A 14453-nucleotide genomic window follows, 5' to 3' on the forward strand; every position below is an offset into this window, starting at 1 on the left:
CTGACAAGCCTGTATATAAGCGATTCAGATTCTTGTAATAAGATGATACAGCTGGAGTGATTTGGTTGTGTCCTTTAGTAGCTAGAAAGTCTCTCCGTGGGCTGGGTTATTAAAAGGAATTTCCTTAAAGGACTCAGGAGATTCCTAGTATCCAAGTTCATCTTGAAAGACTGTAATGGAATGTTTAGGTTTATTTAGAATAATAAATTCAGACATGGAATTCAGAAAGTGGTACTGGAGGTTCACAGAGACCTGCCTGTGTATTCTTAGTTGGCTGTAATTTCTGTTTGCATTCTCCCAGCACTTTGACTTTGTTTTTTATTCTCTGTAAAAATATCAGGGAAAGACTGTGAAGGTAATTCTGAAATACAGTACATAGTGCTGTCAGATGGGTGTTGGTCTCCTAGAAATGGAGTTTAGTTCAGGTTTTAGATTTTTCTCTTCTTCTGACTTTAAAGAGGAAGAAGCAATTCCTAGCCAATGTCAGCATCACCATCCCAAAACCTGTTGAAGAAATATCCCTGAAAATCAGACTTGCTTTCTATGCTATGTGTTTACAAGTAAAATCACAGTAAATGAGTGCTGGATAAAGCTTCCAAAGCAGCTAATTTCTTTAGCACATTGGAAAATGTGATGTTTTCAGAACTGCTATAAAGCTGTTGTCCTGCTTTTAGACTGCAGTCTGTGCACTTAATGCCTTCAACATATCTTAGAAGGATGTCGTCTTATTTCTCATTCCCCTTTCAGTTTATTTTACTTGTGATAATTCTTTCTGCTCCCACTTGTTAGTTTTTCCTTGCCGTTATTGGAATCTGTCCACATTACATTCATGTTTGGTGCTCAGATCCGAGCCCCAGGATCAGCACTGTACTCAAAACTCATCTCTTTGCGAGGAAAGATTTCAGTTCCACAACAGAAACAAGGAAGGTATGTAAAAGATACCTTATTCCAGAAAGAAAATTAGAATAGTTTATCAAATGTTTCGCTTATGTGTTTGAAAAAGGCATTTGGAGGAATTCTCTGGACTGGTGGTGAGGCTTCTCAGGCTGCGAGGCAGAGGGAAGTGCCTGTGTGTGCTTCGTAATCTGCCTTTTCTTTAAGGATGAGAATAGAAATACCAGGAACACGTTCACTGAGGTGAGAAACAGGAGAAAGTTTCTTACAGTTCCTCATTTACTTATGTAATTCTCTTGAGCTTGTTGGGTAGGCATTGGAAATACTTGGGCATACATCTGTTTCTCCATCTTGCTGTTCACACAAAGCTCCCCAGTGAAGGCAGAACAATTTGGAGCAGGGTTTTCATCTGGGTCCTGTGTTCGTAGTTCTCACTGATTTGTGGCAAGTTTTCTTTCGGCAAGTGATATCTTTTTCTTTCTTAAGTAAAGTGATGAGCTTTTTCTTTCTTAAGTAATGGTCCTATTTTGTGTAGAAAACCATGCCTTTAGCACTCTCTGGCCTTCAATGGTGTGAAAGTATAAGTACATGAAAATACCACACCATTGTCTGTGATAATTGCCAATAGCTTAATTACTTGTTGTATAACTGTTCTCAAGCTGACCTTCTTATGGATGACTTTTATTCATTTATTTTCTATATTAAAAAAGGACATAATTGGAATTGTGAATTACAGAAACAAAGGGCATATTGTGAGAAGTAGGGCCTGAACTGTTGGTGTTAGACTGCTGGTTTTGATATTCTGAAGATTCACAGAGAAAAATTATTTAAATTGATACAGTATGTGTGCGCTCAGGGTCCGTAATATCAACTACCAATGTATTATTTCAAAATCTGGTGAGTTTCCTTATAGAGGATTAGGTTATGTAGCGTGGGGGGACTTTGGAAAGAAAATAGAATTGGGTATTGATGCCTTTAGAAATATTATTTGATGGCAATAAAATGTTCCCCGGAATTCCCTCCTGAATGAAGGAAATGGAGTTTGTTTGCAGTAATTGCATTTTCCGGCATTTGCTTTCGCACTTTCCAATATGAGTTAAGCCAATTGGAACTTGTGATTTCGTTTTGCTTATTGGCAAAACTACCATGTAAATTGATCTGTGATGCGTTTACAGAGAATGCTTTGAAATTTTTTTGAAATAGAGGTGCCTTTTTCTTATTAGATTTAGATTGTATTAGGTTTCCTTTCTATATTTTAGCCTAATGCAATAGCAATCAAAAGAGTTCCTTTTCAATTTTGCCTTGATCATGTTCAATAAGAACATTTCTCTGTAGCCCCACTGGTACCGAGAAGGCAGTGTTTGGTTCTGTTCTCAGCTTTAATAGTCAGAGCTCAAGAGAAGGGCCATCTGAAAGCAAACTGAGCTCACAGTGACAGGACAAGTAGTTCTGTGATCCCTGGTGCAGTACTTAGTGCTTTGATGCTCATGGCCACAGGAAGAACTGTCAAGACCTGTAGGGCAAAATATAGCATTTCTGTGCAGCTACATACTATATAGACCTGAAATTACAGGCAGTTAGATGCAGATTTCATGCAAGTGTAAATATGAGATTATTCTGTTGAAAGGAACACCCATCGAATTAACACGACTGAAGAAGGTTTTGCCTGAAGACCCTGTATGTTGCCCCATGTGAGCTCTGTTTCGCTTAAAGGATCTCCTTAAAAGTGTGCACGTAGCCCAAAAGTGGTCATGCTGGTCTGTTGTGTATTGCTTTGTTTATGAATTTACAAATGAAAGGGCAAAATGAGGCGTGTGGTTTGCAGTGAGGATGCTGTTCTCAGAGTTTGCTAAATTTAGAGGGAAACTTCACAGCTGACAGGTTTTTTTTTGGGTTTTTTTTTTTGTTTTTTTTTTTTTGGACTTCTGAGCTACATGATTTTATTCATTTGTATTTTTGAAAGCTTCATCTTTCAGGTTGTGTAATTACAAGCCTGAAAAGGAAGCCTTACTGGAGGATCGCAAGCAGTGAAATCTGCTGCTTATGCTCCAAATTTGATATTTTTAAAGTCAATTCTGAGGACTTTTTACACCTACAGTTGGCAGAGCTGCAAAATCCTGGGGATTTCTTTCTTTGAGCTTAGACTAAACGTAGCCTCCAGGTTCTGTTTCAATACAAATAATTGCCGTATATTAATGGCTAAATCTAGTAGTGAAGTCTTCTGCTTCAAGAAAAGAAGTTTCAGAAACAGTACTCCAATGGAATCCAAAATTACTTTGAGATTAAGGGAAACCAGCAGAAACAACGATGTAATGCTGCAATCTTGCTAAAGAAGTTGTGCAGTGTTCAAGCAAAAGAGGAGGTTGCCGTTTATGTGATGGTACTTTTTTGTCTGTTAAAGAGAAGAGAATGATATTAATCACAAACAGTTACATTAGAATAATGTTACGGTTGAGACATAAATACATAAAAGCAAGGAACTATTCCCCATGTCAGAGTTTGATTCCATCAGACCATAGCTGACTAGGTTTGGCAGCGTATATATTTATGGCCCTGGTTCAGGGTTTGTTGCTGCACTTGATGATGTTTGGCCCAGCACTGTGGCAAATTCACTCCGTTTGCCTAGATGAGAGAGAGAATGAGTGGAAGCACCAGGTTTGCTGGTTCTGCCTTGTCAGACAGCTTGGAAGTAACCACATAAGCTTAGCAGCACACATACCTGCCGGTCGCTTAGAGAGGACCTTATAGGCTGCAATATCTTGGCTTTGCACAGCTGACTTGTAGGTGTTGAGGCAAAATTCACTCCATACTTCCTTGCTTTCATGGGTTTATGACTCAACCTCGGCATTATTGTAACGTAGTTTTTTGTGTTTAATGTTTCTTAGACTTGGTTTTCCATTGCCAGCATGGAAGAAATCCTAATGCATGAGTTTCAGAGGAGAAGGTAGCAGTCTGAACCTGCTGTGTGGCTCGATCAGCAAGTGTGAGTATTAACACTAGAGCTGTCAGGCCTTGTGAAAATTAATGAAGCCTGACGGTTACAGAGTGAAAGGTCAGAGGCAGAGCTTGCACTTACGTAACATTTCTGTTTTGTTGTGTCTAACAGCATTTTCAACAAAGGGGAGCTTTAATGTGCAAGCTTTAGATTTATCACAGGAACTCAAGGGTCTCAGCCTTTGCTTCTCCCTGTGCTGTGGTCTGTTTTCCTTGCAGAAAGGCAAAACAGTTTAACTTTCATTCATCGACTTGCCTTGCTGCATTGCCTGTGTGTGTTTTGCCTTAGTTTTCCTTCTCCAAATGTTCTTTTAGAGTGGAAATGAAAAACATCATCTGAACTGATGCAGTTTCAAAAGCTGGTGGAATATTTTCATCGTGAAGATTTTGTGAGCTCTTGTACTTCATCTCTTCCTACTTCTTTAGAAGCTTGTTTTGTTTTTGTGCATGTTTTATAGTTTTTCCACTTCTTAAATTTATTTCAGTCTTTAAGCTTCTGCAGATACAATGGGAAGATGTGCTGACGTATGTGGGTTAAGCTTTCAATCCCACCTATCAGTTGGCGTCAGTATTAGCTTTTCCACTGAGTACTTTCTATGCAGCTGTTTGGTCAAAGCAGCCAGAAAATTTTGACAATCCATCTCACCCTAGAAAAGATATTTGTTTTTCTTACCCAGTTTTGAATCCCTTTACCTACACTGAAAGGACTGTTACCCTTTATGGTGAGAGGAGCCTAGTGTTTCATGTGGAAGCTCAAGTCTGTCTAACTGTACTTTTGCAAACTGCATTTGTTGCTGCTGAAGGATTAATTGGAGCCTTTCAAATACTCTTTTAAAATACTGGAAGGAATTTGTGTGCGTTTTGGTTGTACTGTAAATGCTGAGAAGAAAGTAGCTATTGCCTGGAGACTCAGTGGACTTCTCAAAAGAAACCTATGTGGGGAGTTATGGTGCTGCTGAGCAGCACTGTGTTCTGTTTAGTAATGTTTGCTGGCTGCCCTTGGGCACTTGTGCAGCTTTGGCTGGACAATCGATAGCACCCTGATCTGCTGCAGTCACTGAAAGTCCATAGGAACAGCACAGAGTCAACTCATTCTGTGTTTATCTCTGGAGGTGTATATGGTTGCTTATAGGTTTCATGGCCAGTTATGCCTGTGAAGCATGTATAAGGAGGGGATTGACTTGTGTAGGCATCTCACTTGTAGAGATTTTCCTTCTTTTGGAAGGGACTAGGATTTCTACTTCAAGGATTCTAAGCCCAGTTCTTAGCATATGGCCAAAGGGTCTGTGAGCCTGTGAAATGGACATGAAAGTGCTTAACCTTTCATAGAAGTTCTGTGTGGTTTGAATAGCTAATGCGTGTGTGTGTGGATATTCAGAGCTTCACCTCAGAAGTATTTACGTAGTAAAGACAGGTTTATAGCACTATTTATGCAGTAGCACATACCTACAAAACACGATGTTCAACATTAGTTTAAAATATATATATATATATATATAATAATAATTTTCATAGAGGTTCTGATTTAATATTAATTGCCAGTCATAGTCGTTTTCATGTCTGGCAGTTTGGGAGAACTTTGGTTATATGAGTAAGCTGGACTCCTGTGGAGCATGTTGTTAGAATAGAAATGGTTGTTCAACAGATTAAGGGCTCTTAGGATCAAGTATTTAAGGTGAACATAAAAACAAACAAACAAAAACCTAGCTACTTAGGTATGTTAAAAAACAACAGCAACACAACCTTCCTCCCCTTAACTTCTGTATTTAAATTCAGTTTGTTTTCCATGCACAACAATAAAGTAGTATTCATCGTTGCTGGCAGTGAAGGAAGCCCTCTTCTGCCTTAGAAGCCTGCAAAGCCTCAATCCTTATTTACGACATCGGTTTTCATCTTGATCAGTTTGTTTCCTGATGGACTGTGCTGGGCACCTATCAAATCCTTGTGCTGGCATAGAGCCTTAGTGGCAATGGAATAAGAGCAAAGGCATAAATACATATTAGAAGATACCTGCGCTTGTGTGCAGTAGTGTAAACCTTCTTAAGATCTCAGGTACTTCGATATAAGCGACTACTTAGAAGACACAGTGCTCTTGTCATTTTTAGCAGCCTTTTGATTTCTGCTGGATAGCAGGTAAGTATTTTTAATTTAAATTTAGATATTGAGGAGTTGATAATTGAGGCTTCTAAAGAGTTTACCTAATCAAACACATCAGCTCTTTTCCTAGCTTGAAAAGTAATACTTATCTTTTCTAGATTCACAGAATAATTTGGAGTGAATAATATTACTGATACGTGATGGAAAATATAATTGTTGGGAAAATAATGATGACCGAGTGCAGCTGACAGAAATGCAGTGAAGAAAAGTCAGAGAATACCTTTCAAACTGTGTGTTGTGATGCAGTGGCTTTCTTATCGAACAGCGTGGAAGTAGTAATGCAGAGATTAATCTAGTCAAGATGGAAAGTAAAATACCATGGAGTAGGAGATTTTGTGTGTAACTGTTCATGCTCCTGTATAAAGCATGAAAGGTCAGCAGATTATAGACAAAGGGCAGAGCTGTCAAAGGAGAAAACACTGAAGTATTTTGTAAATTGTATCAGAGTGGATGGATGCTGTGCACCGCCACCGGGGTCTTCTGGAAGGGAAAACCTATATGCAATGAACAAATAGGTAATCCAATTGCAGGTAATTTATTGCTGTGATTAGTACTAGGTAGTCTTTCCTCTGAGAAGAAGAAAGAAATGGATGAGACTTGCTCCAGCTTCTCTCCTTTGCTTGGGCCTGGCTTTTGGTACATTTGTGTTTTTATGAGTTGTGTTTCTTTCCCTTGATCCAACTCCAGTGGCTGCCACTCCAGAAAAAGAGAGCAAAATTGTGTTTTAAACAGTCAGAGAACAGAGCAAGGGAGCCAGGTCAAAACTTTGTGCCCATTATGTGGTAAAGAACAACATATGTATAGCTGTGGAGAGAAACACATCTTGTCTTGCCCCTGCATGGGGACTTAGACCTGCAGCAAACACATCTCCAGCCAGCACTGCTTGTTCTTCAGGTGTTTGTGCTCTTCCGTGTATATGAGCTGCAGCAGAGCTGGAGCTTACAGGCAGACACTGACACATTTTGATGGTTTGGGACATTTTGGCCACATTTGGTGTTTCTCCCCAAGGACCATGTTTCTCAGGCCTTGCTGTTGATCCATAGGATTCACTGGTACAGCTCTGTCCTGAGCCACCTGCTTTTCCCTGACACCAAACTGGAGGCTCCTCTTCCATTGCTGGCACTCACAAACTGACCAAGCAGGGCCACACTCATTAAAATGAATGGCTTTCTGGGTGTGAACTATAGTAATTACTTTTAAAGTTTCCCTGCTGAATTCAGGTGTTTATATAACATGCAAAGTGTTACATTTGCACCTTTCAGTAATCACTGATCAGTCACAACTGATCATGTCCTGTGTCTTCAAAGTAAATCTTTCTGACATGGCAAGATAGAAAGCCCTGGCTTCAAACACAACGTCCCAGCTTTAATTGAATATAATACCAGGAAAATGTACCCATTTTCAAATCTCTTATCAAAATAAACTGGAGAAAGCATTAAATCTGGACGCTTATCTAGTAAGACGAACAGGTTTGCCAGCTTTAGCAGAGAAAAACTGATAATGTGGCAGAAACTTGAATCTAACATATATCCATCCTACGTTCTGGAGAATGTAACCACGATTTGCTTGTTTTGGGGGGACTGGCAGCTATGGCGCAGCTGCCAGTTGTCTTTTGTGTTTCCTGAGGAGAGAAAGCAGGAATTTTACCTTGTGTCCAGGAGTGTCAGAGAGCAGGAATTGTAGGTACTTGCCACGTCTGGTATTTCAATAACAATGAATTACAGAGGTGCTTGTAGCAGAGATGGGGAAGGGAAGAAGGTAGAGGAGTATTTATTGCATCTCCCCCAGCTTTTAGTCCAATGTTGAAGTGTGGAGTTATGACTATATATGACCTGCATTTTGTTCAGTCTTGGAATCTATGAAAATGCGTGTTTTTCTTTTTTCAGGGGATTTATAACTTTTAGTTATTCTATCCAGAATTAGCTGACTTTAGCTTATGTTTCATGCATAATTCCTGTGTAAATATTGAGAAGCAGAGGGTTTTGACTAGTGAGCTTTTTTTAGCGGGAAGTTAATATTGCTATATAGGTGCTTAAAGGTGCTGTTAAAAACTTCATTTTAAAAGAATTAAAAAACACTTTCAGAAGCTGCTTGAAATACAGTGTTTAAGCTGTCAAAGCTGTGAAAGAGCAAATGCTTATGAACAGGGGAATGGTACTCAAGAGAAATGCACAACATCCACTTCCTTGTTCCTTTGAGGCAGATGTTGGAAGTTCCAGAACAGGAAGATGTACGCATGAATTTCCATGTGTGTTTTGAGGGCCTGTTTTTTACTTCCAAATTAGTGGATGTTAATGTCTACATGTATGTGTATGTATGTATAAGTATATGAGCATCTGGGCTAATGGCACTGACAGTTGTGGTGTGTCAGTTGTTGCTTTCATGGTTTGTGTAAATAACAAAAGACCCACGTGCAGTATAGGAAGTGAATGTTATAATGATATATTGAATCCATCTGCTTGTAAAGTGTTTACTACCTTTGTAGAACAAAAGAAAGTGTTTCCTAAATGATTGTTTAGGAGTTCACACCAAAATGAAAGATTCATTAAAAGACAAGCAAACAAAGTGAAGACAGAGGAGGGTTGTTAGGTAATTTCTGGCTTTGATGCAATCTTGCTTGTGATTTTTGGCAGGTCACAGTGAGACAGGATCTGTAAAAGTGCACACTTTTTATAAGGGTGTTTCTTTGTGCCATTACTTGACATTTCAAAACAGTTCAATTCAATGGAAGAGAGGCAGTATTGATAACTTCTCCAAATAAAGATGCACGCAGAGTTGGGGTATTTCATTTTGTCCCTGCTGGCTGTCTACTTATTGTGCTGGCAGTGGGGTGTGGGAGAAGAATGTGCTAATTAAGTCCTCTTTTTTTTTGCTATTTCAGGAAACCTGCCATATGAATATAAAATAGTGATTGCTGGGAATCATGAACTGACATTTGATAAGGAATTCATGGCAGACCTTGTTAAACAAGATTACTACCGCTTTCCTTCTGTGTCCAAATTGAAACCAGAGGACTTTGACAATGTTCAGTCGCTCCTGACGAATAGCATTTACTTACAAGATTCAGAAGTAACAGTTAAAGGATTCCGGATATACGGTGCCCCGTGGTAAGTCTCAATTCAAACTTTATTTGTTCTTGATCACTTAAACCACAACAGGAATGATTCCTGCTGGAAATGCATGAAGCTGCTGTGTTGCCTTGCCCTGCAGAATAGTATCAAACTTAGCTGTTAATCACTCTGAATTGTATGCTATTAGGTGTTTGTATCTGCTGCTCTAATAGGTTGGTATGGTAGCATTTAACATGCACGTAGCACCAAGTACAAGGTAGCAGGTGCTTTTGAGTGCTATCTCAGATCGATTACAGGCGCTGTTCTCTTTTCCTTATAAAATTATAATAATATGATCTTGAGGCAGTTTTGATTTCATTCAATTCCTGAGCCAACCGTATGCAAGAAGAAAATTGCTGTCCATTGTTGTTCTAAGGAGATCCTGTCTTTTTTTCTCTACATGTTGAATTGCACTGCTTGTTATCTCTCTACAGAGCCTTTGAAATCATCTTAGCTTAGACATTATGGTTTTCATGGAGTCACTAAGGTTGGAAAAGACCCCCAAGATCACTTGTTAGCACTCATTTTAAATTTTTGCACTTGCAACAACCACAGTTCTTTGAGCTTTACTGGAAGGCTGATCTGCACTGATGGTGATTGTTATGCTACTTGGCATTCCCAATTGTCAGCTGAAGTGTTTAGATGCTGATTTATGCACACCTGTAGAGAGGATTTATTTTAAGTTTATAACCTACATTTTTGGTGTCAGGCTTGTTTGACAGGTGTATGTAAAGGAAAAGGAAATAGAAATTATTAAGCCAAAGAATGGGGCAAATGTATGAGGACATGAGAAATTTTCCCCTTTCTTGCATTTGTCTTTTTCATTTTTCTCCTTACTGTTCACTTAACTTTCAGTCTCTGGTAGTTCATATACAAGGTGATGTTTCTGACTGTGCTTTGTAGATAATACTGTTACACTAGTGCTGGCTAGAAAACAGTGATGGAGCTCTATCTAAAATTCTTTGTTTAAACTAGTTTAAATCAGCCTGATGTTGCTTAACTTAACCCTCTAAATTCTGTATCATCATCTAATTGGGAAAGATGGTCTTAATTCAGCTTAGCATCCATCTTGTGAAAACAGTGTTTCTTTTCACTAAGAACACACAGAAGACAAAGTCCACAAAAGCCCTACAGAGGGTACAATGGATTTGAGACTTGCTGCAGGGTGATCAGCCATATGAGCTGCAAGCTAAGATTAAGATTGTGTTCAGCTTATTTCATGTGTGTGTATGAGACAGAGAGCGGCAGGCATCCGGTGATTGCAGCGTGAGGGCACCTCTTCAAGTTTAGCTTTCTTATTAAGTAGTTCCTGAAGATCTGGGTGAGAATGAAGAACCCAAGTCTTGGAAAAGGTATTCTTGTGAAAGAGGGAACTTGGAATTCTGAAATGGGGAACCGTGTGAAATGCCTTTATATGTGTTTTCATTTGTGTACTGGCAGAATGTGCCTGTGTTTACTGCCCTGTGGTTTCCAAACTCATAATGAGAATTTGTTATCCTTTAATTTCTACCTGCATTTAGAAGTGTTTCCTTTTTGCTTGTGTGCACGTGAATTTAGAGTGTTTGTTCTGAAATATCAAGGGTTAAGTCATCAGAGTTTATTTTAACCATAATGAAAGAGTGACATACATATTCTGACCTTTCTGTGGCAGACAAATCTGTATTATTCCTACCTATCAATTCATTGATTGATAACGGAGTTTTTCCAATTAATGATTACTGAGATTAAGCTGGATTGCTAGAAAGGCAGGTTGAGCTCCAACCAATTCCTGCTTTAGTTCTCTCTTAGAGGATATTTCTTCTGTGGTCAGCTGTAAGAAAAAAAACAACTTATCGAATCATGTTCTGAAGCAAATGGTGATGGGAAATTGATTTGGGGCTGTCATTTAGAGTGCAGCTTTTTAGATCAGTACATGTAGTCTGTGTTTAGAGGATAGGTTTGTTGGCTTTGTTATATTGTTGTGTGTTCATTTGCTTCTTTCTGCCTTAGAAAGTGTAAGAATTAAGCCTTCTCTGTGTTTTGCTTGGTCCTTGAGAGGAAGGAAAAGTCACATCAGATCCTGGAAAAATCTGTTTCAAATCTGATCTGTGCCTGGCAAATGAGACAGAATAATGAGAAGAGCATTTTGGCACTTAATTTTTTTTCCTTCTCCTTCAATGACATCTCACTCTACTACCTATAAATCTTCAGATTACCCCAAAGGAAGAGAATTCGTGGTGGAGTTGTATGCATTTATGGCCTCCTTACCCCAATTAGTTCTGTCACAGATGTGGAACAGTGGTCGTTAACCCAGAAGATGCTCCAACCCTAAAATGAGCTAAGTTGGCACGTTCAATTTATGTGCATTTTTGTATTTCCAGAGGGAAAAAAAATCTCATTTGCTGATAAAGCTACTGGTTTTAATTTTAAAAAGGGGGATCAACCCAAGAATAACAGCTGTGTTTCTGGAGGCTTCAGCCTGTCAGAGGATTCTGAGGAGTAATTGCCAGAAGACTGGAAAAACTGGCTATAAGTCATCTATCTGTTTAGAAAATGTAAATTGCTAACTCAGTGTAACTACAGAAAAGAAATATCAGTCCATATTCATTACGTCTTATTGCTCCTGGTGCATCTGAAAGCTTCCTAAAGACCTAAGAGAATTCAAGTAGTGCCTCCTAACTTACAATTTAAGTAGAATTTGTGTGTAGAAAATAACTTAGAATACACGGGAGCATTCATGTGTATTTGCAATTGGAATGTGCGGTGGTGCATATCAACAGCCTCTGAGGAGCAGAAAATTTGAATTTAGCCTGATGGTTCTGAGAGTATTAAATGGCATTAGCTGAGGGGGGCTTGAAAACAGAGCAACAGCCTCTAGCAGAGGAGATAGCAAGGGTGGGATATGAGGCACACTCTGGGTTCTGCTCACTTTCTGACGAGGAAAATCTAACAGATTTTTTCACACCTTGGGAAGGAGATTCATGAATGTACCTCAAAAGGAGTAAACTGGCTGAAGGCTGTCCATTTAGTCTATTGATTATCCATCATCCATGTTTGTCCCCTTTCTAGTCCTCCTGACTTTGCCCTAATAGTTTGTACTTCATGCAGTCAAAACTCTTCAGGACTCCAATAGAAAGATTTTTATTTTTTTTTTTTTATCCTTCATGTATGTGAGATTAAAGCTAGTTACTAAATAAGATAAAAATACTAATAGTAATGGATAAGTGAAGTTTTAAACTTTAAGGCTCCATGTGTCCAGGACACATAAGCATAACTCATATGCTGCTGTATCTTTACAAGTGTAGGCCGTGAGCATTTGTGAATCTTCAGGTACTGAGTATGTCTGAAGCGATCGTGTATTTTACTTAAATTCAAATGCTATTACTTTAAATTACATGTGTTTAAATGCTTGCAATTGTTCATCCATGCTGAGGTCTGAATTTACTATAGGATGCTATTGACATTTGAGCTCAAATATTCTAGCGATGTCTGGATTTGGATCAAGCTTTAAAGCAGTCAGACCACTGGAGAGCTGAAGTTAACAGGAGCCAGAGTTTGCTTAAACCACATTTTGACAGAAACAGTTGTTCAGGGAAAATATTTTCTGTCTTATTTTGTCTTGTCCTGCAGCTGGCTTGTTTGGTTTGTTAAAGAGACACTCAAAGTGTGTTAAACTTGATTGTGTGTACTTAGAACTGTATGGTATGAAATTGTTTTTTAGCTATTAAAATACATGGGCAAATTCTGCCTGTATCCAACAGAGCAAAAAGTGAAACTGAGGACCAGTGACTTTAAGCATAAATATTTGTTTCCATTGTTGTAGAGATGGATCCTTTTGAGGAGCAAAAATGTTCTGCATGAAAGCCAATTTGGTATAAATCAATGCGTTTTAATGGTTAATTGAATCGACTTTATGGTAATAATGGAAAAGCACAAACATAAAATAATAGAATTGATTATTTAAATAATGGCTCAAAAACTTGTGATTTGCATCGCTGTGAATCAAATTGTTTGGTTCTGAATGAAGCTGGGGATGAAGCTGGTCCCTTCTGAAAGAAGCGGTGGTGTTGTTTGGCAGTATCCTGCACGTTTGCTGGGTTGCAGCTCGCTCTGCTCTCAAGAAGCGGAGCACAAAGCTGGCCTCCCAGTTACTTTTAATGAATACTAGTGGGTTTTTCCTATGTCCAAGAATGTGATCTGTAGGGTGATGCAGAGGTCAAGAACAAACGAGTCGCTGTCGCTCACCTCTGCGGGGCCAAGGCTTTCATTGGCTTTTTTTAGTAACTCTAGAGGAAGTGCCTGAACTTCTTTTTCAGAAGCCAAGTTTTAATTGGCATAGATAATGCGGCCTTAAGAAAGCCCTAAGAGGGAGACATTTGTTCATCTGCCTTAGAAATAACAATTATTGCTTTTTTTTTTCCTTTGCTTTTTAGAGCAGTGTAAACATTGTGGGTTTCTCTGAAAGGTTTTGCATAAGGTTAAACTTTCTTGTGTAACTGTTTCTTTCTCTGCTCCGTTTGCAATTATGTTTCAATCCAAGCAGCTCCAAGTCAGCGCATCTCCCTCTTTCTGATCAGTGTCCTCAGTCTTTGTGTTTATCCTGTCAGAAAAGCATCAAATGTTGGGCTTTTTTTTTCCCCCTCTTTTCAATTATAAGTTTTGTAATGCATCATGGATTTTGCTGACAGTCTTTAAGTTCTTGAAATAGCAAGCAAATTAACAGCAGATATTGAGCGTGAGGTCTGGAAAACCAATTGGCAGCTCATGGGGTAGGATTCAGATATACTGATGGGTTGGAATGGATCTCATTTGTTTTATTTCATAGTCTTAGCTGGCAATTAACTTGTGCCTGGAAAAGAGAGAAAAAGGAGGAATAGAAATTGAACTACTCAGCAATAAAGTTCTTCATTGTTGACTAGCAGTGAGGAAACCACGGGGAGATTGGGGAGCAAGCTTGGTGGTGTTGTCCTGGTTTTCCACTAGTTCTAGTTTACTCAGTACAATTCAGCAACTGAGCAAAGTGTCGGCAAAGACTGAAGTCTTCTGTCTGTGTGTTGAACAAACGCCCCACCGCTGTACCGTGCTTGTGTTTAAAGGTGCAGGCTTCTGTTTCGTTTTTCTTGGCATTTGTCCCTCAAGCTTCTCATTTTAAGATGGAAGAATGTGTTCCCCCACGTCCAGATTGTTTTGTTTATGTTTTTTGACTGGTTGGGAACACTGCTGATTTTTCTTCAGTCTGCTTGATACCGGATTCATTGGAAGCTAAACATTTTCCTGTTTACTTTTAAAGGTTTTTATTTTATTTTATTTTATTTTATT

General features: G+C 38.9%; 1 protein-coding gene across 11 annotated transcripts in view; it reads left to right on the forward strand.

Moving 5' to 3' along the window:
- Nucleotides 1-14453, forward strand: part of MPPED2 (metallophosphoesterase domain containing 2) — a 164864-nt gene that overhangs the window by 114251 nt on the left and 36160 nt on the right. For 7 of the 11 annotated variants that reach the window (XM_085549943.1, XM_015863521.3, XM_085549949.1 and 4 more), the window contains one exon: nt 8927-9152. In XM_085549943.1, coding sequence (XP_085406069.1) covers nt 8927-9152 — 226 coding nt within the window. Of the gene's footprint in view, nt 1-3779; nt 3878-8926; nt 9153-14453 lie in introns of all 11 variants that reach the window. The other 4 variants (XM_085549945.1, XM_085549946.1, XM_085549947.1 and 1 more) reach the window with 1 other exon arrangement.

The sequence above is a fragment of the Coturnix japonica genome, chromosome 5 (genome assembly GCF_054131305.1).
Source record: "Coturnix japonica strain WE chromosome 5, WE-NBRP24, whole genome shotgun sequence".
NCBI classification, from domain to species: Eukaryota; Metazoa; Chordata; class Aves; order Galliformes; family Phasianidae; genus Coturnix; species Coturnix japonica.